Here is a 25,673-nt window from a genome sequence, read left to right on the forward strand (position 1 = left end):
AATGCCCCTGGTGCCAGGGGCTTCAAGCCTAAGAGGGAGAGTATAGACAGATACAGGTAAGGGCTCAGAGAAGCATGAGGGACAGAGCCAGATGGAGTACAGAGGGGCTGGGAACAGGCAGACCCAAGTTCAAACCCCAGCTCTATGCTGGTATGGAGCATGAAGCTAGTTCCCCCACCTCCTCTCTGCACCTCGGTTTCCTCACTCTAATACGGGGATGATACTACGATCTCCCCCTTGGTGGTTTCAAAGATTCAATGAGATAATCCACGTAAAGTCCCTAGAGCAAATGGTACCCAAGAGATGTGAGCCAATAGCATGTAACTCCTTGGAACCTCTCTTGCGAAAAGACAGTAATCATGCCTGCCTCACAGAATTAGACATCGCTCAGTCAGGGGATCATAGCACAGCGCCAGGTGTGCAAAACTCATTCCCTAAAAACAGCTGATCTCACTGCTATCAGTCCAAAGACAGCTAAGAGGTGGGATGACTACAGAAGAGAAAGAGACTGAAGACCTGCATGGACACAAAGGAGCCCACTGGGCAGGGCTGCGCTGGAAAAGATGGGTCTTTGGTAAAACCCTTACAGAAGATACTAACTGGGTCACTGCCCTACAGACAGTAATCCATTCATCTCCAAGGCTTTGTTTTGTGTTTGGTGGTGGTGGTGGTGGTGGTCTGTGTGTGTGAGTGTGTGTGTGTTGTTGCCACCAGATACTCTCTCACTACAATCACTGAAGAAGTCTCTGGGGATCCAAGGGGACACCAGGGCATCCAGTAGAGAGGTTGACAGGTTAGAACCTGGACATGGATGCTGCCTACACACCTGCAGCCCTGAGAGGAAGAAGGAAGACAGGGGCCAAAGGACAGAGCAGGGAGGAATTCCAGAGTTAAAGATGGAGGCATCCAAGAGAGATGGGAGCGGCAGGTCAGAGGAGAGTAGGAACAGTGAGCAGCCGGGGGCCGCTCCGGGCAGGATGGCCGTGGAGCCGAGGAGAAGATGGAGCTGTTTGGAGACAGAAGAGCAGAAGGAGCTGCAGACAGGCGTGGGACCCAGGGGTGCCTGCCTGATTCTCCTTTGTCAGGAGGGAGGCAGGAGCCCGCAGCACAGAGGCTGCTGCCAGGTTTTGCTTTCCTGTCTTAAAAACGCAGACCTTGGGGAGACCTAGAAAGACATCCTAACCCTTCCCACACTCCAGCTCATGAGGAAAAGTCCAGTGGATGACTTAGCCCAGCCACTACCTGCCAGAAAGCAAGGCTGAGAATCCAGCCGCCCACAGCCGTCAGATGCAGAAAGGGCCTCGTGAGCGTTCAGTTACCTGGAAAGAAGGGATGAAGGATCGGGGACGGCCCAGCATCTGACAGTACTCGAAGATTTCCGTCCTCTGGATAGCCTCAGTTGTTGCAAATTTCAAAAACTCTTGACTAAAACCAGAGAATAACAATAAAAGAGTTTGAGGTTGGGGCGGGTGGGGGACGGATTTCACTCACAGATAGCCGAACTCCAGCTGCATCCATTCACGGCAGAGTTTCTGTCCTGGGCTGATCCCTGGGGCAGCTCCAAGAGAAGAAGGAGAATCTGTGCCCCCAAAGGCTCTGGGGGAAGGTGGGGGCCAAGCGGGGGGACTTCAGGGAGTGGGGGCGGTTCCTGCCATCTTTCCTGGAGGGTCACTTAAGGCAAGATGCTCTCATGCCCAGCTCAGAGGGGCACTGCATCTCCCAGCATGTAACCATGCTGAGCACCAGCCTTAGTGCCCTGAGAGCCCAGACTGGGTGTCTGGGACAGGTCACCCCAGCCTGAGCAGAAGAGCAGGAAAGAGGGAGCCATGTGATGTTCCGGGAGCACTGAAGAAAGAAGGCCCTGCAGAGAGAGGGTAGCACCGCAGAGCCAAAAATCAAATGACAGTCCCTACACCGGACGCTTGCTCCAGTGAGAAAGCAGACTGAGCAAACGTGATCTGGGGGGCCCCTCAGAGTCCGCACAGGCCCCAAAACAGCTGCCGTGGGGGCTGAAACCATAATCACTGGGGCTTCCCCTGGGGTCAGGGCTGGATCTCCAGAAACATCCTCATTCAGTACACAGGAGGGGGACACCTTAACCCAGGGGTCTCCAACCTCCAGGATCTAACGCCTGGAGATCTGAGGTGGAGCTGATGCAATACAACAGAAATAGAATGCACAATAAATATAATGCACTTAAATCATACCGAAACCATACGAGGTTTTCTTTTTCCCCCACCAATCCAAATCCGCGGAAAAACTGTCTTCCACGAAACCAGTCCTGGTGCCAAAAGGGTTGGGGACACTGCATAACCCATTTCGCTTATTTGTCACATCTGGCCCAGACAGGCTTCTCTGACAAATTAACTATGTGCTATCAGAGACCATGACCTTGACAGACAGGTCATGAGATGATGCGTTTCTACGAAGAAAAGCCTGACAGTCTGGATTCCAAGTCCAACCTGACCGCACTTTAGCTGTACAATCTTAGACCTGTTACTCCACCTCTCTGTGCCTCAGTTTCCCTCCTCTATAAAGTGAAGCTTAAAAATACACTTTCTTCACAGGGTACATGTGTAATGATTGAAGGAAATGGTGCAAATAAAACAGCTGGTACAATGTAAGAGCTTAGGAAATCTTAACTATCACAGAGAGAGAGAGAAAGAAAGATCCAGAATGTGGAGGGTGGCTGGGGAGCAACCTGGTCTTTTCATCCATTTATTCACTGTCTAGGGGCTTATCAAGGTCCTTCTTTGTGAGAAGTCTAATGTTATGGCCAGCAGGGAATAAATGACAGGCCTGACTTTTGAGTAGCTTGTGTGTCAAGTCAGTGTAAGCTGTGGGGGCGAAACACAAACTTCTTCCACTTGCAGGTTTTGCCCAAGGCCGGTTCTGAAAATAGGTCCACGGCTGCCTAACGCACAGCCTCAAGCCACCGCGCTCGTATTAGCATTTTCCAAGAGTCAGTCTCTGGTCATGGAGCCAGGGCGCCACCGAGTGGCCAGAGAGGCACACTACAACCCACGGGCCCCAGCTCGCAGCTTCCGGGAGCAAGGCCTGGGCCTGAGGACCCCTGGCGGTGTGATGCTGCACTCTTCCCGGCATCTCTCAGCCCAGAGCCTACCTGTGCTGAAAAACCATCAGCAGCAGCTGAAAATTCACAAGAGACCGTGGAAAAAGGAAGCCATGAAACCCAGCTAGGGCTAACCCAATCCCCCGGAAGACGTCCTCGCCACTCTCTGTCCCCCAGAAGACTGGCATACCTGTGGCTACTGCCCAGCAAGGCCAAGTAGTCTGTCTTCACGGTGTAGTAGCCGAAGGGCACGTGGGCCATGAGGTAGCAGAAGTGAGCAGCCTCCACCAGCCCCTTCCCAGCTGTAGGCGGAGAACAAGCCTGGGTCAGGGAACACGCCCACCAAGGGAGGGACCCACCATCCGGGTGGGAGGGGAGAGGGCTTGAGAGCGGCTCTGAGGTCGGAGCAGACAGCTTCACGGGAATAAAAGAACAAGCTCTCCATGACACGAGCCACAGACCCCAAACCCCACTCCCTCTCCCACCCTATTTTTGCCCTCCGACATTACATTTCACTTCTCCAGCTAGAAGAAGGCACTATTTCACATTCCCCCTAATGGACTTTTGATGAGGACGTTTCTAAGCATTTTAGTCCTTCTGGAAGGGGAGAAATAGGTAAGAAATGCCTACACCTGAGCAGAGAAGCAGACCGTTGGAAGCAGCGGTTTTTAAACTAGGCTTCTTGGGGCATTAATGCCTCCCCTGCAAAAATCAAACAACAGAAGACTTTTCCCAGTGCTCATAAAAATCACATTCATTACCAAATTGTTCCCAGTTTTTAAGTGTTCTCCCATACCTTTTTCATTAGTTCAACACTGAGTTAATTCAAGTAGGCAAAGTAATTAGCTTGGCACCCAAAAAGGTTCAACAAAAGTTAGTTCTTTCTACTCGGGTGCTGAATAACTTGTCATTTGACTGGACACAACTTTACCTGTAGCTATTTTAAGTTTAGCAGAGCAGTATTTCACGAAGTGCCACAAAGCAATGATTTTCTAAATATTCTGTCCCTTGACCCAATCTGAGAACCACTGATCTGCAACATCCAACAGCCCCTAAGTGTTTAAAAGGCCACATTCACAAAGAGATGATAGAAATAAAGGCTACACAGTTACCCAGGGGGGCTCAGGCAAAAATAGAATTTCCTATCTGGTTGAGCTGGGTCACTGGGGGACCGACAACAACAGTAGGGGAGAGGCTCCAGGTGTTAACTCCATCTGCTGGGGACTCTGACCCGGGCACAGGAAGCAACCACTCAGGGCAGCCTCCTGCAGAGGCGGGACCCCGGAGTCTCAGGGGCCTGGCCTGCACTTGCTCGCAGCAGAAATCTGGGAAACGGAAAGGTAAGGACACTCCTCTCCCTGGATTTTCTGTCCCCAAAACACTGAGGCTCCTGGGTCAAAGGAATGCCTGAGACATAGATTCGGGCCCAACACGGAACCTAAGTCTAAGCACGGGGTGTTTAAAGCTGGCCTGGAGACAGAGGCGAGGAGGGGACGGAGCTGGTCTCTGCTTACCTAGGGTGTCCCCCATGGCGACAATCGTGCGCTGGTACAGCTCCGGGTCCCCACCCTGATTCGACAGAATCACTGCCAAGTGTGGCCTCCAGTCTCCCCACTGCTTGTCCCCACAACACTGAAAAGCAGCAGAAAAATGGCACATTGGCTGAGTAATACAGCCTGGCCAGAGCATAGATTAAGGAAGGCTGTTGTCTATTTTCTAATTTGCCAGGAATGCCTATTTGGCTGCCTGCAGTGCAGCCACTCATTGATTCTGAGTTTTCTTTTTTTAACAAAGCAAAATTCTTAGAAGGATGGGTAGGCAGACACATTACATACACACCTACACAGGAATATTGGGAGGTGGTCCTTGGTGGTTTAGTCGCTAAGTCATGTCTGATTCTTGCGACCCCATGGACTGTAGCTTGCCAGGCTCCTCTGTCCATGGGATTCTCCTGGCAAGAATACTGGAGTGGGTTCCCATTTCCTTCTCCAATATTGGGAGGTAGATAAAAATAAAATCACACTACTAGTCACTAATTTTCAAATTTCATCCTGATGCCCCTAATCTCAATAGCTGGGGACAAAATTTTTTTTAAAAAATATTGATATTTCCATGGAAGAAGGAGGATCACAAACCCTTGGTTCATGAGAGGACTCCATATTAACCTGTAAGAAAACAGGGGAACACTGGGCTCCTTAATATTTTACCAAATGGCTAATGTCTTCTGTTTTTACCGAGTCCTCTTCTACACATGACCTTCTTTAATCTTCGCACAACTCTGAAATCTAATTCCTATCGCCTCTTGAGGAGTGAGAAAACAGGCCAAGGCGCCCAGCCAGCACTGTCGCTAGTGACGATGCAGGGGCAGCAGAGCTCCACGAGGGGGCGGTAGAGGGTAGTCAGAGAAGTGGACGCGGGTGGAAGCCCCATGGGAACGGATGGGCCGTCCTTCTCCTGAATGACGGGGAATTTCAGGGCAGAGGAAATAGCAATAAACAAAACAATGTCACAGGCTCTGGATTCAACAGGGGCCCTGCCTCTGGAGCAAGTTTCTTAATGCCTTTGAAGCTTTGTTTCTTCATTTCTTAAATCGAGATCATAATGTCTACCTGACGGGATTACTGTTGACGATAAAATAAGATTGCACTTGGTTTGCACTTTATAAATTACATGTAGGTGTAAATACTCACACACACGGAAGCACAGCAGAGGAAAGGAGGTGATTTGCAGACCAGTCTGTCCTCCAATTTGTTACACAGAATGGACAGAACAGGAGATTGACAGTAATAGCTAAGATCTGAGGTCAAAACAATTCACAATTATTTGCTATTGTATTTGTAATTATCCCACAGAACAAAAGATGCTTTCTCCAGCTCCATTTTATAGATACTCTTTGTTTATCTGGGCAAAGCAGTGTGAATGAGAGGAATGATGATAATAAATCACAAAAATAATAGCAGTTCTCATTTATTGCACTCTGACCCTGGGCCGCAGCCTGTGCTAAGCATTTCTCCTATGAACAATCACATGCATTAAGTACTATTATTATCCCCATTTTAACGTGTGAGCCAGGCTCTTTCTGGCTGGAACTAAGGGAACCAGCAACAGAAAAGCTCTTGCTAAAAGAACAAAAACTTAGAAGCAATTCTTCTGTCTTCTCCCCAGGTGATTTGGGGGGTGGGGCGGGGGAGCAGAAATCACTGTAAAGCAGGTCTATGGAGGTGGGGAGAGAGAAAGAACACTTATTAACTAACTTCAATGGGCCAAGTATGGTCATTAATACATTCAGATATTCTCTCTCCTTTAATTTTTACAATAGCTCTGTTAGGCATCAAAATGCCCACAAAGATGAAAAGCTGAGACTCTGAGACTAAGTAACAAGACCCAGTTCACACAGCTAGACTCTGAGGAGCAGAGCCTAGGTTAAGCCTGTGACAGAAGCCCACATCTCTGCTTTCCAGTCTCCATGCTTCGTCCACTACACCTGTTATTCTAAGGACCAAAGTCTGGCCTTCTACTGGCTGCTGTGATGCTAGGGAACTCTCCAACACGGGGTCAAATACCACACTGTCATATCACTTCTGGCTCCTTGGTTTTCTCACCCCAAAGCAGGGATCATTTAGCAAACTCTACCAGTACACTGAGACCCAATGGACCATATGCTGATTACATCACTCCCTGCATTTAGCGTTTTGTGACATGGTAGGATTTCACTGCAGAGCACAGGCATTCGGCAGAACTGTGAGGTGCATCCCATGTTCTAATATAGCCAGTTCGTTTGACAAAGGGGCATGAAAGTCAGTATTTCTCTTTTCTTTTCTTGAAATTGTCCACAAGCAATAAGAAGGACAAAAAAGCAAAAGTGTGAGTGTGTTTTCATTAAAACTAAATGTCAGCAAAAACCCAAGCCTCTAAATACAAGAAAAGGCTTCCAAAAGAGATTGAGCAGAGGTGGGTTCGGGAGGCAGAGAGAGAGAACACCAGAGACAGGGGATCCCACAGCCATCTCCACTGGCTGGGGAGAAGCAAAGATGCTCATAGAAAATACCAGGTTGTGTGGAAATGCCAGCTGGCCTGGAAGATGGCCCTGGCATCTCCCCAGCTCAAACCTCCTGTAAATAACTGGCCCAAGGAAGGCTTGAAGCCTGTGAAGGAACAAATACAGAATTTGTACAAATATACCATCAAGATAAAAGGAAGGAAGACGGTAGAGAGAACATTCACCAAAAAAAAATGATACCACAAAACAAAGAATGGTCACCAAATATTTCATCATGAATGTAAGTAAAATAATGAAACAATTTCTTTTATGAAGCAAAGGCCTAAAGCTAAGTTATAGGAGCAGAGGAAAGAGATGGTGGAGAACAGGAGGAGGCAAATGTAACCTGCAAAGCTCAGGAGAGAAGGGGCAGGAAAATCAAAGAAATAAAGACAAAAATGGAGGGGACTTCCCTGGTGGTTCAGTGGTTAAGAATCTGCCTTCCAATGCAGGGAATGTGGGTTCTATACCTGGTCAGGGAACCAAGATCCCACATGCCATGGGGCAAATAAGCCTAGACACCACAGTTGCTGAGCCTACGTGCTCTGGAGCCCACACACCATAACCAGAGAGAAGCCCCCATTCCCACAACAAAGAACCCAAGCACCACAACTAAGACCAAAAAAAGTCAAATAAATAAATACATATATTTTTTTTTAATGACAAAATTTCAAAGAGCATAGCAAGCAAGAGTCACTGATGAAAACATAGTAAGAGACACACAGGAGGGACACAGCAAAAAAGAAGAAAAGAAAGAATCATATATATATATATATATTATTATTATATTTTATATATAGAGGGAGTTCCTGAAAAGAAAACCAATATAAGAGAACAAAACAAATACTGAAGGATATAATTCAAGAAATTTTTCCTGAACTGTAAGAGATGGATGCACATATTAAAAGAGCGTGCTCTATTCCCCCAAAAATCGACACAGATGGTCAATAAGATATATCTTACTAAAATTATTGGACTTCGAGGATAAGGAAGGAATGCCTTAGGACAAAAAGATCTAGTCTCTTATAATGGGAAAACTATCAAGGTGGCCTCAGGGTTCTCTTGAACCACATCTCACGCTGATGACCTGTAGAATCTAGAGTGTCCCTGTTTGAAGGGTCTCGTGCAGTGGTGGGGAAGAAAGGAAGCCTGGTTGTGGTAAGCGGGGAGAGCAGCCTCAGCTTCACTCACTATTCTCCACTCAGCAGGTAGCTGTGGATTTGTGGAAAGAGCAAGATCTTCGGAATCAGACAGACCTGTACCGATCTTGACTCCTCTGCCCCTAGCTCTGTGATCTTGGGTCATTTTACACTTTTGCATCTCAGTTTTCATGACTGCAAAACAGGGATAATAATTCCTACCTCCACACATTAAATGAAATAATATCCATCACAGGACTTAGCACAAGGCCAGGCACATGGGAGGGGATTAAGGGACAGTTATTTTATTTGTCATCTCTAAAGCCATCACTTCGTCGCTGAGCAGTCCCCACACACTAAACCCTTTGGATGCTGGGCTCCTGTTATGAAGGGTACCGTGGCTGCCTGTGGGATCCTTCCCGACATGAGCTGGAAGAGAGTCTGCAGTGGATCGTTGAGCGCCAGTGTGCTGGTGAAGCTGCAGAGAGAGGGGACCGACCATCAGTGGGGACCCAATCAAGAGCTCCTTTAACCCGTTGCCTTGCAGTGGCTTCTGCTGAAACTTGAGTTTCTCTCTGCTTTTTGGTTATGGCTCAGCTCCATCCCACTTTAGGACACCCATCCCACCACACACCCCAAACAGACCTTACCACCCGGGGAGACCTTCTGCACTTCAGCACTGACACCCTAACTCTTGAGCAAACCATTTTTATAGACCTTCATCCATCACGGAGATGAGCCACGCATAAGTCAATGAACCCTGAGAGCCCAACGGTAAACCTGAACCTCTTCTTTTCAGACCCCTCCTCCCCAGCCACCCTCGAGACCCACTGCCCCGAGGCAGTCCTCCTCCAGGCCTGGCCTACAGTTCTCAGTGCTGGTTTTGGGGGGCTTCTTGCTAACCCGGGTCTCTTGTGCCTTTGCTCACAAGTACTAAATAGTCATTTTCAGTAACTGAAGAGGCGTAGAGCAGGGCCCAGAAATGATCCTGCTGATGACAAACCGTGGGATCTGCTTAACAAGGATATAATAAGCTCTATGGCTGATTTGAGATTTAAGCATACTCAGTGAGAGAGAGATTTCACGATTCACTGGGCCCCATCAAACATCAATGGCCCAAGGTGGAAATCCGTAGCAGAGATGTACACTACAGCTCAGGGTTGTGGGATGCTCACTTCCAAAACCTAAAGGAGATTTATCCCTCAGAATGCTGTCTTTAAAAGCATCCTTCCTCCAGAGCTGGGAGTGCTTCTCCTCATAGAAGTTCAGTGCTCCTTACTATTCTGACCCATAGTGAACATAATGAAGAACACGGTGGTCACCATTTACTGGGAAGACTGAGGGTCGGAGTAATAAAGAGACTCAGCAGGGACCATGGTGAAGAATAGACTCCCAGGCAGTGGGATAGATGTGAGCCCCACAGACCCAACTTAAAGTGGGGGTGTCCATCTTCTTATCCAACTCTGCCCAGCAGGATTTATGGCAAACTTAAATATAAGATGGCTTCCCTGGTGGCTCAGATGGTAAAGAGCCTACCTGCAGTGCAGGAGACCCAGGTTCAGTCCTTGGGTTGGGAAGGTCCCCTGGAGAAGGAAATGGCAACCCACTCCAGTACTCTTGCCTGAAAAATCCCATGGACGGAGGAGCCTGGTAGGTTACGGTCCATGGGGTCACAAAGAGTCAGACACGACTGAGCAACTTCACTTCACTTAAATATAAGATAAAGCTTCCCTGGTGGCTCAGCAGTAAAGAATCTGCCTGCCAAATGCAAGAGACTCAGGTTCAATCCCTGCGTCGGAAGACCCCCTGAAGAAGGAAATGGCAACCCACTCCAGTATTCTTGCCTGAGAAAGACCATGGACAGAGGAGTCTGGCGGGCTACAGTCCACAGGGTTGCAAAGAGTCAGACATGACTAAGCAACTAAACGAGCTGAGAAGGTAGCTTCAAGGCTTTAACCAACACGGGAAGATAAATTTTGAGTTAACATCCTTCTCACTGTCTGACCCCAGCCTGCTCCTTATGGGAGGCCCCCACCCACCCCAATCCTGCCACACATCTGTCCCCAACCACCCGCAGATGCTAACTGCAGCCTGAAGGGCTGACCCCAGCACCCGCTACACCCACCACCTCCATTTGATCCTGGGTCTCCTTAACTGTTTCATCGCCCCTGTTCTAAACTCCTGGCTAGGTACTCACACCTCCATTCCCATCCCATTCTGGTTTGAGCCCTCTTCCCAGTGCCTCCTGGCACCCAGGTCCTGGTATGCCAGTGCAAACTATGACCGAGGGCATCTCTTCAGTCTTGACATCTCCCATTTGATGAAGTCTTCCGTATCTAATCTCCAGCCGGATAAACCCCTTTCTACCACAGCTCACAGTCCTGCTACTCTGTATCCCTCCCTACTTCCCAGCACCCACACCCCACTGCAGGACTAAGCAGTGAGTTACTACCTCTCAGTCCTAAGGCTCTGTCAGTCACCCTTAAGTGATCCACCCCCTCACTGATGGAACTCTCTAGAGTTCTAGGAACTTCTCTCTTCCAATGAGAGAAGGCTACTGCAATGCAGAATCCTGTTTAATCTTTGAAAGCTCTGACCCTGAGAAAATGTCAGTAAAATGTTTTGTTCAACTCAGCAGCTAAAAAGAATGTATCCGCGCCTAGGTTTTCAGGATCTGGAGAAGAGAAATACTACACCCGACTTAGAATTGGAAAGACGCTTGGAGGGTGGGGCTCTTCAGTGCGTCTTGTATTTCTCCCTACCCTCATCCCCACATTTGGAGGGGAGGTCTCTCCGCTCCATTGGGCTCTCCCTGTGCAAGTCCCCGACTCACCCGCTCATGACCCAGCTGTGGGTCCTTGGGTCCATCTTGCTGGAGAGGAACAAAGCATGGCCCCACAAATGGTTCTTCATGGCCCACTCCAAGGCTTCCTGAGAACACAGACACCACCGTCAGTACCCTGCTCACCTTCCTCTAACACAACCAGCAACTGTGCTTGGGCGCCGCTGCCCCCTGAGCAGGTGGAGGCTAGGCTTCCAGGAAGACTTGCAGGGCCTCCCATGTGAATCTGAGAAAGAAGGAGTAGGGAACCAGCTTCAGCTGGCAGCTCTCTCCATTGTCCCTTTCTCCAACCTTCATGTTATCAGAACCTATTACATGATTTCATTAGCTCCCCACAAACATGGTTACCTTTATCTCTTGAGAAAATGTCACATGATACTTTCATGAGCCTAAGCACCAAGAATGAGAGGCATTTCACACCAAGGACTGCATCTCTAAAGATGAGTTGTAAGATGGTGTTCACAGGGCATAGTAGAGGAACTGTTTATTAACAACTGTGGCAGAGACACCTAGTTCCTCACCCAAATCCATGCTCTCCTTCCTGGGCCAAGAACTGGACTGTATTTCCCACCTCCCTGGCACTGAGGTGTGGCTGAGTTCTAGGTTATCAGATGGGAATGGAAGCAATGCATGCAGCCTCTGGGTCTGGCCCATAGAACTCCCCATGCTCGGTCCTCCGTGGCCTTTTCCCCATCTGGCTGGAATGCAGATGATACCCAGGAGCCTTAGAAACTCTATGTTGAAGATGGTAGAGCCTCATACAGCTGAGCCCTTGGGTTACTTATGGAGGAGGGCTGCCCCATCTTCTGTTCACCTGCCCAGTACTATCACATGAAGAGAAAAAGGCTGCTATTATGTTTAAGCCAGTATACATAGCCATTATTCTACCCCTCCTAACACCATAACTAACTACTTACTAAATATCAAGTGCTTATTAGTTAACTAGTCAACTTCATATGTCAAAGTAATCATGCCATTAATTTGGTGACATGGGTCAAAAGCTGCAAATTTAAAAACATACACATACATATATTTATCTCTTCATTTAATTTTCAAAACTATTTAGTAAGAGTTTAATTTATATGTGAGGTTGAATAGTAAAGAAGCCACCTGCCAATGCAGGAGACACAGGAGACGCCAGTTTGATCCCTGAGTCAGGAAGATCCCCTGGAGGATGAAATGGCAACCCACTCTAGTATTCTTGCCTGGAAAAATCCCATGGACAGGGGAGCCTGGTGGACTACTATAGTCCATGGAGTCACAAAAGAGTCAGATACAACCTTGTAACTGACCACGCAATTTCCTTACTGTCCCCAAAATAATTTGATTTTTGGACAGGAGATTACTAATGAGGTATTTCCACCTCCAAATGAAAATGTATTTGATTATCCCAACATCTCCCACATTATCATATTTGAAGAGAGAATAAATTTAAACAATCACAGTTAGGAAATTCAGCCTCAGTAGAAGTAAAAATGACATTAAGATTGCTCTTTTTGAAACAAGTTCCTACTGTATAGCACCAGGAACTATATTCAAAATCTTGTAATAAAACATAATAGAAAACAATATTTAAAAAATATTGTTTTAATATTTAAAAATATTTAAATTAAAATATTAAAAATTTAATTAAAATATTTAAATTTTTAATTTTTATTTTATTTTTAAACTTTACAATATTGTATTAGTTTTGCCAAATAAAATTTAAAAAGTGTATCTATATGTATAACTGCATCACTCTGCTGTACAACAAAAATTAACACAACATTATATATCAACTATACTTCAATTTGAAAAAAAAGAAACCCAGATGAAATCTTAAAAAAAGAAGTTCTTTTTGGGGAAAAGAAGATAGATATTTTTGTACATTAAACTATTTCATAGTAGTATTTTTTAGGAGGATTTACTAAAGACTGGTAAGCTTTCTTATCTCTCCTTGCTATTCTTTGGAAGTCTGTATTCAGTTGGGTGTATCTTTCCCTTTCTCCTTTGCCTTTTGCTTCTCTTCTTTTCTAAGCTCTTTGTAAGGCCTCCTCAGACAACCATTTTGATTGTTGGGGAATACTACTTTAGTCAAAAATCTGCATCCCCCAAAATATAATTTAAGAATAAGTGATGAATTGGAAACTTATATGGAGGCTATCAATCTTGCACAATGCCAGAATTAAGACCCTAGTCAAATGTTAATATAAGATTTTAAAAATATTGTGGAGTCCAGCTCCTCACAGATCTCTCTGAACTCCCACAGGGCTCTATCTACCCTTGCGACCTTTGGGTCATAGTATGACAGATGATGTGGTGGGTGGTTACAAGCCCAAGCTCAGGTACCAGGCTTCCTAAATCTAAACCTTGCTTTATTACTAACTTTCCTCATTTATAAATACGTAGAATAAGAATAGAACCTAAACTAGAGGGTTTCTATGAAGATAAATGAGATAATGCATATAAGCTGATGGGTGAGTATCTGGCACATAGAAAGTATTTTTCAAATATTTTCTTTTATTATTGTTGTTGTTATGGTCATTACTTATTCTTAAGAAAGAGATCATCACTGATTTATCTCTGTATCCCCTACTGGGTTTGATGCCTTAGAAGTGGCTGCTACATAAATGTTTATTGAGTAAGTGAATCACTGGTGAAATAGCTGCTGCTGCTGCTGCTATGTTGCTTCAGTCGTGTCCGACTCTATGCGACCCCGTAGATGGCAGCCCACCAGGCTCCCCAATCCCTGGGGTTCTCCAGGCAAGAAATAGCAGTGCCTACTATTTAGTGAATATATATATTAAATATATAATGACTATACACACACACATATATGCTACAAGTTGATCCCATTTTCACTGAGTATCATGTCCATCTCTCATTTAAAAGATAACATCACATACAAAGACACACACAATTAAAGATTTAAAGGTAAAGGTGAAGTCACAAAAGTATTTCAACTTCATTTTCATAAATTAATTTTGAAGCAGGAAAAGCCTTTCTATATATCACTCCAAAAAAGTTATTTCAGACAGAAAATCCTAAAAAAGTAAAGAGCTCCTACAAATCAATATATGGGTATCAAAGCTCCACAGAAAAATGTGGAAAATCTGTGACAAAAATATCCACAGATTAAAGGATATTCAGCTTCATTTATAATAAGAAAAATGCAAATAACTACTATATATTTTTTTCACCTCTCACACTGGCACATATCAAAAAGAAACACACTGGGTTGGTGAGAGTGGGGGGAAGCAGGCACTCTCTATATTGGTAGAGTAATCAGTACAACCTCTAAAAAGTCAGTTTGTAAGTATCTATCAAAATTACAAACCACATACCCTTTGATCCAAAGCTTCCACTTCTACAAACTTTCCTTACATATATTCTCTCCCCAGGGCAAAATGACAATGTTATTCATTGCAGCATTATTTGTAATTGCAAAAGACTAGAAATGATCTAAGTGTCAATCTACAGAAGTTCAATTGAATTGATTATAATTCACCTATATAAACCCATGTAGCTCTAAGTAATAATGAGGAAGGTATTTGTATATAAAAAGAAACAAGAGTCACCAAAATGTGGCCCGAAGACCCAATTCAGCCCACTGCTGTTTTGGTACAGCCTACAAGCTACGAAAAGTTTTTACACTTTTAAATGATTGAAAAAAGATCAAAAAAAAGAATAATGCTTCATTACACATGAAAGTGATATATTCAAATTTCTATGTCCATAAATAAAATTTTATTGAAACACAGCCACACCCATTTATTTTCAGATTATCCATGGCTGTTTTCACACAATAACAGCAGAACTAAGTAGCTGCTGCTGCTGCTGCTGCTGCTAAGTCGCTTCAGTCGTGTCCGACTCTGTTCGACCCCATAGACGGCAGCCCACTAGGCTCCTCTGTCCCTGAGCAAAGCCTAAAATATTTACTGTCTGTTCCTTTACGGAAAAAAAATTTACCAATGCCAATATTGAGTGTTTCCTATAAGATTTTGTTAAATGACAAAAGGAAGGTGAAGACATGATATGTAATATGCTATGAGGGCAAAGAGGGAGGAAATAATTATATTTGGAGGAAATACCTCCATATATTTCAGAGAGGAAAAATCTTGTGGTTGGGAGGGAGCAAGGAACAGCATCATTTCTCCTGTTATATTCCTTTTATCTTTTGATTTTTAATTGATTCGAATTGATTTCAACCATTTATGCAAATATTTAAGTTTACTGAAATGCAACTCAATCCAGTATTCTTGCCTGGGAAATCCCATGGACAGAGGAGCCTGGTGGGCTACAGTCCATGGAGGGGAGCAAAGAGTCGGACACAACTGAGTGACTTTCACTTCACTTCACTTCAGACTTTTGTAAAATGTGAGCTCAACTTCAAAATTAGGGTATAAAATAATAGGGACATGTGTGAGGTGATGTATATGTTAATAACTCAGTGAGGGGAATCCTTTCACACCATGTATCAAGTCACATTGTACACTTTATCTTGCCATTTCATTTGTCAAATATACTTCTATTTAAAATTTAATAAATAACATAAAAATGTCAAAGTCTAACTTACATATCAAAAAATACGGAAGACATCACTTCATCAGTGGAATTAAAGTATTCAGTATTGAAATGCATATTTTAGATATAGTTGATGGAGGTATCATTTGTAAACAAACTTCCTGGAAACTAATTTAGTGTATGTGTGAAGAGCCTTTTAAAAGTACATACTCTTTAACCTAGTAGTTCCACTTCTAGGAATCTATCTTAAAAAATAATAAAAAGGTCATCCAAAGATTTATATAACAAGATTTTTGAATTGCATAATTATGGTGGTGGTGGTTCAGTGGATAAGTCACATCTGGCTCTTGCAGCCCCATGGACTGTAGCCCACCAGGCTCCTCTGTCCATGGGATTTTCCAGGCAAGAATACTAGAGTGGGTTGCCATTTCCTTCTTCGGAGGATCTTCCCCACCCAGGGGTGTAACCCTGGTCTCCTGCATTGCAGGTGGATTCTTTACCCACTGAGTTACCAGAGAATGGCAAAAGTGTACATGGCCTATACAGTCAACAGCAGTGAATTGTGCATAAAACATGATACATTCATATAATGGAATATAATCTAGTTTTTAGTGGCACAGTTTAATGCCATGAGAGGGTTTCACCATATAATCTTAAGGGAAAAAAAGAAAAAAACTTGTATATGTAATTTAATTTAACTTTTAATATTGATACATATGCATAGAAAATACTAGAAGTACATATACCAAAATTTTAACAGGTATTATCTTTTAATGGTAGGACTTTGGATGTTTTTTTTTTCCTTTGTACCTTTCTGAACTTACTGTTATAAAATAAGTATATGTCACTCATATCATTGGGGAGGGGTGAGCTAATAGGGCTGCCCGGACTATTTTAAGCAGGAGTGGGCGCGGTACTTGCCTTCTTCCTTCCATAGTAGAGCAGCTTAGTGAATTTCTCCACGATCTGCGCAGGCGTCTCCACGCTGGGAGGAATCTCCCCGGTGAGCAGGTCCCGGGTCCCAGAGCTCAGCACTGGCCAGTCCTCATCCGTCAGGTTGATGAGATTGGCGACAGGCGGCTGCCGCTTGTACTTCTCCAGCTTCTTGCAGTCCTGCATCAGCAGCTCGGCGATGTCAGACCCCACCATGGACTGCAAAGCAAAGAGAATCCCATTCCCATTCGTCGCCATGCTGGTACCCCAGACTGCAGAAGGCGGGGCACCAGAGCGCCCGTCCACTTCAGGAGGAGACCCACATGTAAACACAAGACAGTCCCTTTTGCATTGTGGTAGTTGAAACTCCACCTTCATTCTCATGGCTATTTTCTGCCTTTCAGGAGCCACAAAGGTGACCAGAAATATGCACACTCTCATAGGTGTATTATCTGCTTGGTGCGGTAACCCAAGAACTGAGCAATAACCAGAGGCTAGTGGAGAAGGCAATGGCACCCCACTCCAGTACTCTTGCCTGGAAAATCCCATGGGCAGAGGAGCCTGGTAGGCTGCAGTCCATGGGGTCGCTAAGAGTCGGACACGACTGAGCGACTTCACTTTCACTTTTCACTTTCATGCATTGGAGAAGGAAATGGCAACCCACTCCAGTGTTCTTGCCTGGAGAATCCCAGGGAAGGGGGAGCCTGGTGGGCTGCCATCTATGGGGTCGCACATAGTCGGACACGACTGAAGCGACTTAGCAGCAGCAGCAGCAGCAGTGGAGAAGAGCAGGGAAAAGTTATAGCATTTGCACTCTGGCATTGACCTCAGCAGTTTCTTTTCTTGAGGCCATTTGTTTCCGAGATCAGACGAGATCGGGCGCCTTCAGGCTGATAGGGCCGGAGCCGGAGGCATGCTTCTTTAATGCTACCTTTTATAATTATGCCCCAAGACGAATCTTCTCTCTCCCAGGAAAATTTAAATTTCAGTCCAGCCTGCACCTGCCCATCCTCCGGCCGCGGTGATACTGACCCCATTCTGCCGACAAAGGAGAACCAACAGCTGCCAGAGTAGAGCCGAGTCTCTGCTCCCCGGTGTCTCAGATTTGTGGCTCTGTGCTGCTTTCTGCTGGCAAAACGTCATGATGTCCACCTTGTGCACATCTTCCCTAGGGAGAGATTTCAAGGAGCAAAGAGTGAGGGACAGATTCCTCCCCCAGGCAGGACCACAAGCCCCTCCTACAGCGTGAGGGCGGTGCCTGGGCTGGGACTGAGATGGTAGTAGAAACAGGACAACCCAGGATGGGGACAGTGAGTCTGTAGTTACAGGGCAGTTGTTTCCATATAGAACAGGAAGGGACCTCAGAGATTCTCTCATCCACGGTCTCTATTTTGCAGAGGAAGAAACTGAGGCCCAGAGACCTGAAATGACTATTTGGGTGGCAGGTTCGAGCACAGACTTTGAGATCAGACAACCCTGGATTTAAATCCAGCCTTCGTGTCCAACTCTTTGTGACCCCGTGGACTTTAGCCTACCAGGCTCCTCCATCCATGGGATTCTCCAGGTAAGAATACTGGAGTGGGTTGCCATTTCCTTCTCCAAGGGATCTTCCTGACCCAGGGATTGAACCTAGGTCTCCCACGTTGCAGGCAGATGCTTTAACCTCTGAGCCACCAGGGAAGCTCCCTTCTAAACTTCTCAGCCTACACAAGTTGCTTATCTCCTCTGAGACTCTGCTCTTTCTGATAAAACAGGGGTGATTAAAATGTCTACCTCCAGGGCTTCCCTGGTGGTACAGTGGATAAGAATCTACCTGCGGATACAAGAGACACAGGTTCAGTCCCTGGTCTGGTAAGATTCCACATGCTGTGGAGCAACTAACCTTGGCTCTGCAGCTACTGAGCCTGTGCCCACAACTACTGAAGCCTGCATGCCTGGAGCCTGTGCCCACAACTACTGAAGCCTGCATGCCTAGAGCCTGTGCCCACAACTACTGAAGCCTGCGTGCCTGGAGCCTGTGCCCACAACAAGAGAAGCCACCGCAGTGAGAAGCCAGTGCCCTGCAACAAGGAGTAGCCCCCGCTTGCCACAGCTAGAGAAAGCCCGTGTGGAACAACGAAGACCTAGTGCAGCTAAAATAAACAAACAAAATAAAATTTCTTTAAAAGTCTACCTCTAACTCAGTGTCTTATAATAACCTATAATGGAGAAGAATGTGAAAGGGAACAGATTTATATATAACTGAATCACTTCGCTGTACCCATGAATCTAACACAGCATTGTAAATCAACTATACTTCTATTAAAACACTGTTTTAAAGTCTACCTTATACAAAAAGGAATTAGCTAATTGTGTAGCATATATAAAGTGCTCCATAAACAGGAATTATTATTTGCTTGAGATTATTTAATGAAGTCAGTCAAATAGGGATCAGTACCCTAGGTGTCCAAACACCCAACTCGGTACTCTAGGCCACATTGCTACACCTGTGTGTAAAAATGGAGACAATTCATTTTTACTTGAAGGAACTGTCAAAATACCCCAGGGATTTTCTTAGAGGGGGAAGCTTCAGGATAAGGACACATCTGTATAGTTGTGATGATATTTAAAGGGCTTCAGAATGCATTATCTCACCTCTGACACCAGCCTGAACTCTTCTCTCCACAACAAAGAACATCCTCAGTATTTATCAGAAACATGACTAGGAATGTAAAAGCAGTTCTAGCTCAATCCTGCAGAGGGCAGACTTGCACACTGTCTAGGAACTCATGCTGACTGAGTTATACATCTCTCCAGAAAAATGTTTTCCATATGAGCAACTTGCCTATGATTTCCGAGGCTGTGCCCCAATTTTCTACCAGTTTAAGTATTATTAAGTACCCAGAACATTAAAACCTCCTACCACATAGCCTTTGTAAAATAGAACTGATTTCAGATTTTTAAACCTTTTTCTGTCTTTCAACACTCAAATTGCTTGTCAAAATGACTCAAGCCACATCTGGCTCCAACTTGTAGCACAGAGATTCCATTCCAATGGGGACAGATATTTTCTTTCAAGAAAGCCAAGCCCAAATCCCCAAAATGCAGGAAGATTTTATAGGTTTCAAAAGCCCTTATTTGGCAACTTTTATGGCGATTTACCTGATCAGTGGTCCTGAGAAAGTCCTCATCTCTTCTTGTTCCTCAGAATCATTCAGAATAACCTGGAACAAAAAACTCAAGTTTGGTCTTCAAGATTATGTGCCCCCAGTGCCCCACTCCTCAGGTGAGTCCAGTATCAGAACCCAGAGCTGGTCCTAGGGTGTGGCTCAATGCCTCATGGAGAAAGAAGAAAGACAAAAATGAGCTCTCTAGTTGCTGGATATGAGCCAACAGTATCACAGGTAAAACATCAGTCTAGCATTACTTCTTTCAGAGAAGAGCCCCACACATTCCTTCACACACACACACACACACACACACACACACACACACCCCAATCCACAGGGTACATGGCTCAGGCCCCTCCAAGAGCACTCTATTCCTGGAGATGCCAGGGCTCAGGCAAGGGAAGCAGGGAGTAATGTGCTGACATTCAGGGGACACAGAATCTTGTTTACCTCCATGCTGTGCAGTTCAACAAGGGCTGTCTGTCCATCACTGGGAGAGCTGGGACTCACACACACCAGCTGACCTCCTGGCCCAAAACTCACAGGCATGTGAGGGACATAGAACTTCATGGGTTCCTTGGGACCAGCTGCTGAGATGTCCTCTGACCAACCAATACAGGTGGACACTGTTAGCATTACAACCACTGCTTTGCTTTATGTAAGAAATATTCCACAGACATATTTCTTCGCAAATTTCAACTGGGACCAAGATAAGGTTCTGGGTGGGTTACATAATTAGAAGAAATACATGCTCCAAGTCAGATTTAGGCCTTTAAGAATATGTCAGACTATAATGCCAAATCCAACAACATATTACAAGGATTATATACCATGATCAAGTGGGATTTATCCCAGGGATGCAAGGATTCTTCAGTATATGCAAATCAATCAATGTGATGTACCATATTAACAAATTAAAGAATAAAAACCATACAACCATCTCAATAGATGCAGAAAAAACTTTTGAAAAAATTCAACACCCATTTATGATAAAAAAAAATTCTCAAGAAAGTGGGCATAGAGGGAACCTACTTCAACATAATAAAGGCCATACCTGACAAACCCACAGCAAATATCATTCTCAATGATGAAAAACTGAAAGCATTTCCTCTAAGATCAGGAACAAGACTAGGATGCCTGCAGTCATCACTATCATTCAACGTAGTTTTAGAAATCCTAGCCATGGCAAAAAGAGAAGGAAAAGAAATAAAAGGAATCCAAATTGGAAAAGAAGTAAAAATATCCTGTTTGCAAATGACATGATACTAAACATAGACAATCCTAAAGAGGCCACCAGAAAACTACTGGTGCTAATCAATGAATTTGCTAAAGTTGCAGTATACAAAATTAATGCACAGAAATCTCTTGCATTCCTGTATGATAACAATGGAAGATCAGAAAGAGAAATTAAGGAAACAATTCTATTTACCATTGCAACAAAAAGAATAAATACCTAGGGATAAACCTTCCTAAAGAGGCAAAAGACTTGTACTCAGAAAACTATAAGATACTGACGAAAGATTTCAAAGACAACACAAAGAGATAGACAGATATACCATGTTCTTGGGCTGGAAGAATCAATACTGTGAAAATGACTGTACTACCCAAAGCAATCTACAGATTCAATGCAATCCCTATCAAATAACCAATGCCAATTTTTACAGAATTAGAACAGAAGATTTTATAATTTGTGTGGAAGCACAAAAGACCCTGAATAGCCAAAACAGTCTTGAGAAAGAAAAGCAGAGTTGGAAGAACCAGGCTTCCTAACTTTAGACTATACTACAAAGCTACAGTAATAAGACAGCATGGTACTGGCACAAACACAGAAATATAGATCAATGGAATGGGATAAAAAAATCCAGCGATAAACCCACACACCTACGGTTACCCAATATTTGATAATGGAAAAAAGATAACATCTTCAACAGTGATGCTGGGAAAACTGAACAACCCATGTAAAAGAATGAAATTAGAACACTCCCTAACACTATATACACAAAAATAAACAGAAAATGGGTTAAAGACCTAAATGTAAGGCTGACACTATAAAACTCTTAGATGAAAACAGGCAGAACACTCTGATGTAAATCACAGCAAGATCTTTTGACCCATCTCCTAGAATAATGAAAATAAAAACAAAAGTAAACAAGTGGGACCTAATTAAACTTAAAAGTTTTTGCACAGCAAAGGAAACCATAAACAAGACCAAAAAAAAAAATAAATAACAGAATGGGAGAAAATATTTGCAAATGAAGCAACACACAAGGGACTAATCTCCAAAATATATAAACAGCTCATGTAGCTCAATATCAACATAACAAACAATCCAATCAAAAAAATGAACAAAAGACCTAAATAGACATTTCTCCAAAGAAAACATACAGGTGGCCAAGAGGCACATGAAAAATGCTCAACATCACTAGTTACTAGAAAAATGCAAATCAAAACTTCAATGAGATATCACCTCACACTGGTCTGAATGGCCATCATCAAAAAACCTACAAACAAAAAATGCTGGAGAGAGTGTGGAGAAATGGGAACCCTCTTATAATGTTTGTAGGAAAGTGGATTGGTTCAGTCACTATGGAGAACAGTGTAGAGGTTCCTTAAAAAACTAAAAACAGAACTACCATATGACCCAGCAGTCCCACTCATGGGCATATACCTGGAGAAAACCATAATTCCAAAAGATACATGCACCCTGAAATTTATTGCAGCACTATTTACAATAGCCCAGACATGGAAGCAACCTAAATGTTCATTGACAGAGGAATGGATAAAGAAGATATGGCACATATACACAATGGAATATTACTCAGCCATAAAAAGGAACAAAATTGTGCCATTTGCAGAGATGTAGATGGACCTAGAGACTTTCTTGCAGAGTGAAACAAGTCAGAAAGAGAAAAAGAAACATCATATATGAAGGCATGTATGTAGAATCTAGAAAAATGGTACAGATGAACCTATTTGCAAAGCAGAAAGAGAGACACATAGTATGGACACCAAGAGGGGAAAGGAGCATGGGATAAATCGATAGATTGGGATTTACATCTATACACTATCAGGTATAAAATAGAAAACTAAGAGAAACAACTGTATAGCACAGGAAACTCAACTCAGTGCTCTACGGTGACCTAAATGGGAAAGAAATCCAAAAAAGAGGGGATATATGTATACATATGACTGGTTCACTTTGCTGTACAGCGGAAAATAACAACATTGTAAATCAACTATACTCCAATAAAAAATTAATTTTAAAAAGAAAAAAGAATAATATAATGCAAGTAATTGATGGTTTAGTCCAAATGATAATGTACCAGGGCTAGACTCTCATAAGGGTGACAGGTTGGGGACTGGCTCTCATAGCCCCAGTACTCAGGGCAAATCTCCTACATCCAGACCTTCGTGGCCTGCCTTGACTTTCCCAAACTGACTCTGGTCTTTACTTTCTTCCCTTGTTACCTACAGTACCTCCGAGGGCCTCCTCTCCCAACCTGATGATGACCATGGGCCGCGTTCCTTCCCAAAAATCAGCTATGATGCATTCTTCAGTACCAAAGAAAAGATGGGGAATGGAGCCAAAGCTGGCCACTCTGCCCAGGGGACCTACATATGCAAATGAGGCAGACAAGGGATCTACTCTTGGAAATACCAGGTAAAGTTGACCTTCCAAGAAATGTGCCACCCAGCCCTCTTCTCATCAGACTCAGCCAACTCCTTTAATCACGTCAGTACCCACCAGCCTGAACTGGGCTCCAAACGGCTGAAGTCATGGGGTCACAGAGCTCGGAAGCATCTGCCATGTACTGACTGAGCTCGTAGCTGCTGGAGGTGAGACCAGACTCATGCTGCCAGAGAAGGTTGGACTCCTCCATCAGTGATAGCTGGAAGTTAAAAACAACAAGAACACATGGGAAGAATCAGAGGCACTTTCAGAGACACAGTCCTCCGAAGTGTTTCTTTAAAGCAACAAAATTCAAACTTTCAAATAAATCTAATGAATGTGGACATATTGAAAGGAAAAGAAGGGATCATTCAACTGACAATTCTCGCTAAAGGATTCATTTTGGCTGTGGGTAGAGTGCAGGTCCTGGAGTCAGGGGACTTTAATTCAAATTCCAGCTTTGTTAATACCAGGCTCTGTGACCTTGAACAAGTGACGTAGACTCTCTAAGCTCAGTACCTTCATTTATAATGTAGATAATCATACCTATCCTATATAGTTCAAGTACTTACCTCTTGCATTCACTCGCCAACTGTTTAATGAGCACTTACTATGCTCCAGGTGCAATGCTTTCCCTAAGGATACAGGTACAAAAGGACTTCCCTGGTGGTTCAGGGGCTAAGACTCTGTGCTCCCAATACAGGGGGCCCAGGTTCAATCCCTGGTCAGGGAACTAGATCCCACATGATGCAGCTGAAATTTTGCACACCACAACTAAAAGATTCCACATGCTCCAACTAAAAAAAAATCCTGCGTGTTGCAGTGAAGATGCATGCGCAACCAAGACCCAGTACAGCCAAATAAATAAATTTTTTTTTTAAGAAATTCACAGAATTTATATTCTGGGAGGATTGTAAAACAGATACAAACAACGGATACAAAAGCTCTTTGTCCACACTGTAAAGTACTATACTCATATATGACTGCTGTTATTGCGTTGTTGTTACTGTTAGTCCTAATAGGTGCCCGGCCCTGTTAAGTATTAGGTGTACAGAAGAAACTGTTCCCCCAAATCATACAAACCTAATCAGGGATAGAAGATTAATACAAGACTGTCAAAAATTAAGACCTTGTCTCTTGTAACTTTTCCATACATCTAAAGTTATTCCAAAATTGAAAGTTTAAAATATTCAAGAGCTCCATTTCATAGCCCAACTGGTACACCCAGTAAGATTTCAGAAGAGAGAAATGGAAGAGTCAAGAAAAGTTTAAAATTCTGCTTTTCATACCCAAATTAAAAGATGCTAGCAACTTCCCACTTCCTGAGTAAACCAAATTGCTAGTCCACCAGGGTACCGGTAACACTTCTTTTCTTTCCCACCTTGGAGTGACTTGGGTGATATTTCCTGACAGCTAACTTGGCAAAAAAAAAATGCAAAAGGGCTCAATAAGGGCCCCAGACCCAGAAGACTGAAACAGGAATCAGGGAAAGGAGGACATGGGCATGGAGGCTATGCCAAGAGGGGAGGAATGGTACCCCTTAGACTGCTGGCACTAGGGACCCCCGTCCCCAGGGCCCTGCCCTGCCACTGCTGATGATGTCAGCTGTGATGCACTGTCACAGGCCACCCGCCCTGTGTCACTTCAGGTTACCTTGTTTTTCTGTGCCCCAGTTAGCGGACTCTCCATGAACAGGTCCTCGGGCCTCTCCTGTCCAGAGTTAGAAGCAGGACTGTCTTTATAAGGATTCCGACTCTTAGATCTGCAGCAAGATGACAGGAGCATGTGAGAGGGGATCCAGGGCAGGCCAGCAGGCTGAGCTGCTCTGTACCGGAGGCTGCTCTGCCGCAAAGTGTGGGCAGGTGTCGGGTTGGCCCATGTGCCACAGGGAAAAGCCTGGTCCTCTCTTGTGCTGCCACAGTCTATTAAACCAGAAAAACAGGAACGTCCGGGGTTCATAGCACAGTTACTAGAAGTGGCCCCCAAACTCTGCAGAGAAGGCTGGATCTCTGTGGCCTGACATCCCAGAATGACTTAAATCAGAGCAGGCGGATTGGTGAGTTTCTGGCAGGGGAAAGGCCTAAGGGTACCAGACAGGTACATGTACAAAATGCTCTTCCTTGCTCTTCTCATCCCAGGGGAGAGACCGTTCTTAGGGCACAGGACTGGGCAGAGGAGAAGTACCCCATCCCCAGGCAGGATGCAATTGTAAGAACTTATGCAAGGCCACATCTGTTCCAAGGCCAACACAGAATTAATGCCCTCCTTCAAGATGGACCTCAAGTAACCTCACAGGTTTGGGGACTTAGGCAGGTTTGGGAAACT

The 25,673-nt window shown here is 44.4% G+C and overlaps 1 protein-coding gene across 5 annotated transcripts in view; it reads right to left on the reverse strand.

Moving 5' to 3' along the window:
• SEC16B (SEC16 homolog B, endoplasmic reticulum export factor) overlaps positions 1-25,673 on the reverse strand; it is a 65,485-nt gene that overhangs the window by 15,079 nt on the left and 24,733 nt on the right. For all 5 annotated transcript variants that reach the window (XM_027565419.1, XM_027565421.1, XM_027565418.1 and 2 more), the window contains 11 exons: positions 25,002-25,110; positions 23,424-23,568; positions 20,129-20,280; positions 19,671-19,732; positions 17,562-17,697; positions 16,518-16,748; positions 11,085-11,182; positions 8,648-8,729; positions 4,588-4,705; positions 3,264-3,375; positions 1,320-1,425 (listed from right to left, as the gene is read on the reverse strand). In XM_027565419.1, the coding sequence (XP_027421220.1) occupies positions 1,320-1,425; positions 3,264-3,375; positions 4,588-4,705; positions 8,648-8,729; positions 11,085-11,182; positions 16,518-16,748; positions 17,562-17,697; positions 19,671-19,732; positions 20,129-20,280; positions 23,424-23,568; positions 25,002-25,110 (1,351 nt within the window). The remainder of the gene's footprint in view (positions 1-1,319; positions 1,426-3,263; positions 3,376-4,587; positions 4,706-8,647; positions 8,730-11,084; positions 11,183-16,517; positions 16,749-17,561; positions 17,698-19,670; positions 19,733-20,128; positions 20,281-23,423; positions 23,569-25,001; positions 25,111-25,673) is intronic.

This window comes from Bos indicus x Bos taurus, chromosome 16, assembly GCF_003369695.1.
Source record: "Bos indicus x Bos taurus breed Angus x Brahman F1 hybrid chromosome 16, Bos_hybrid_MaternalHap_v2.0, whole genome shotgun sequence".
Classification (NCBI taxonomy): domain Eukaryota; kingdom Metazoa; phylum Chordata; class Mammalia; order Artiodactyla; family Bovidae; genus Bos; species Bos indicus x Bos taurus.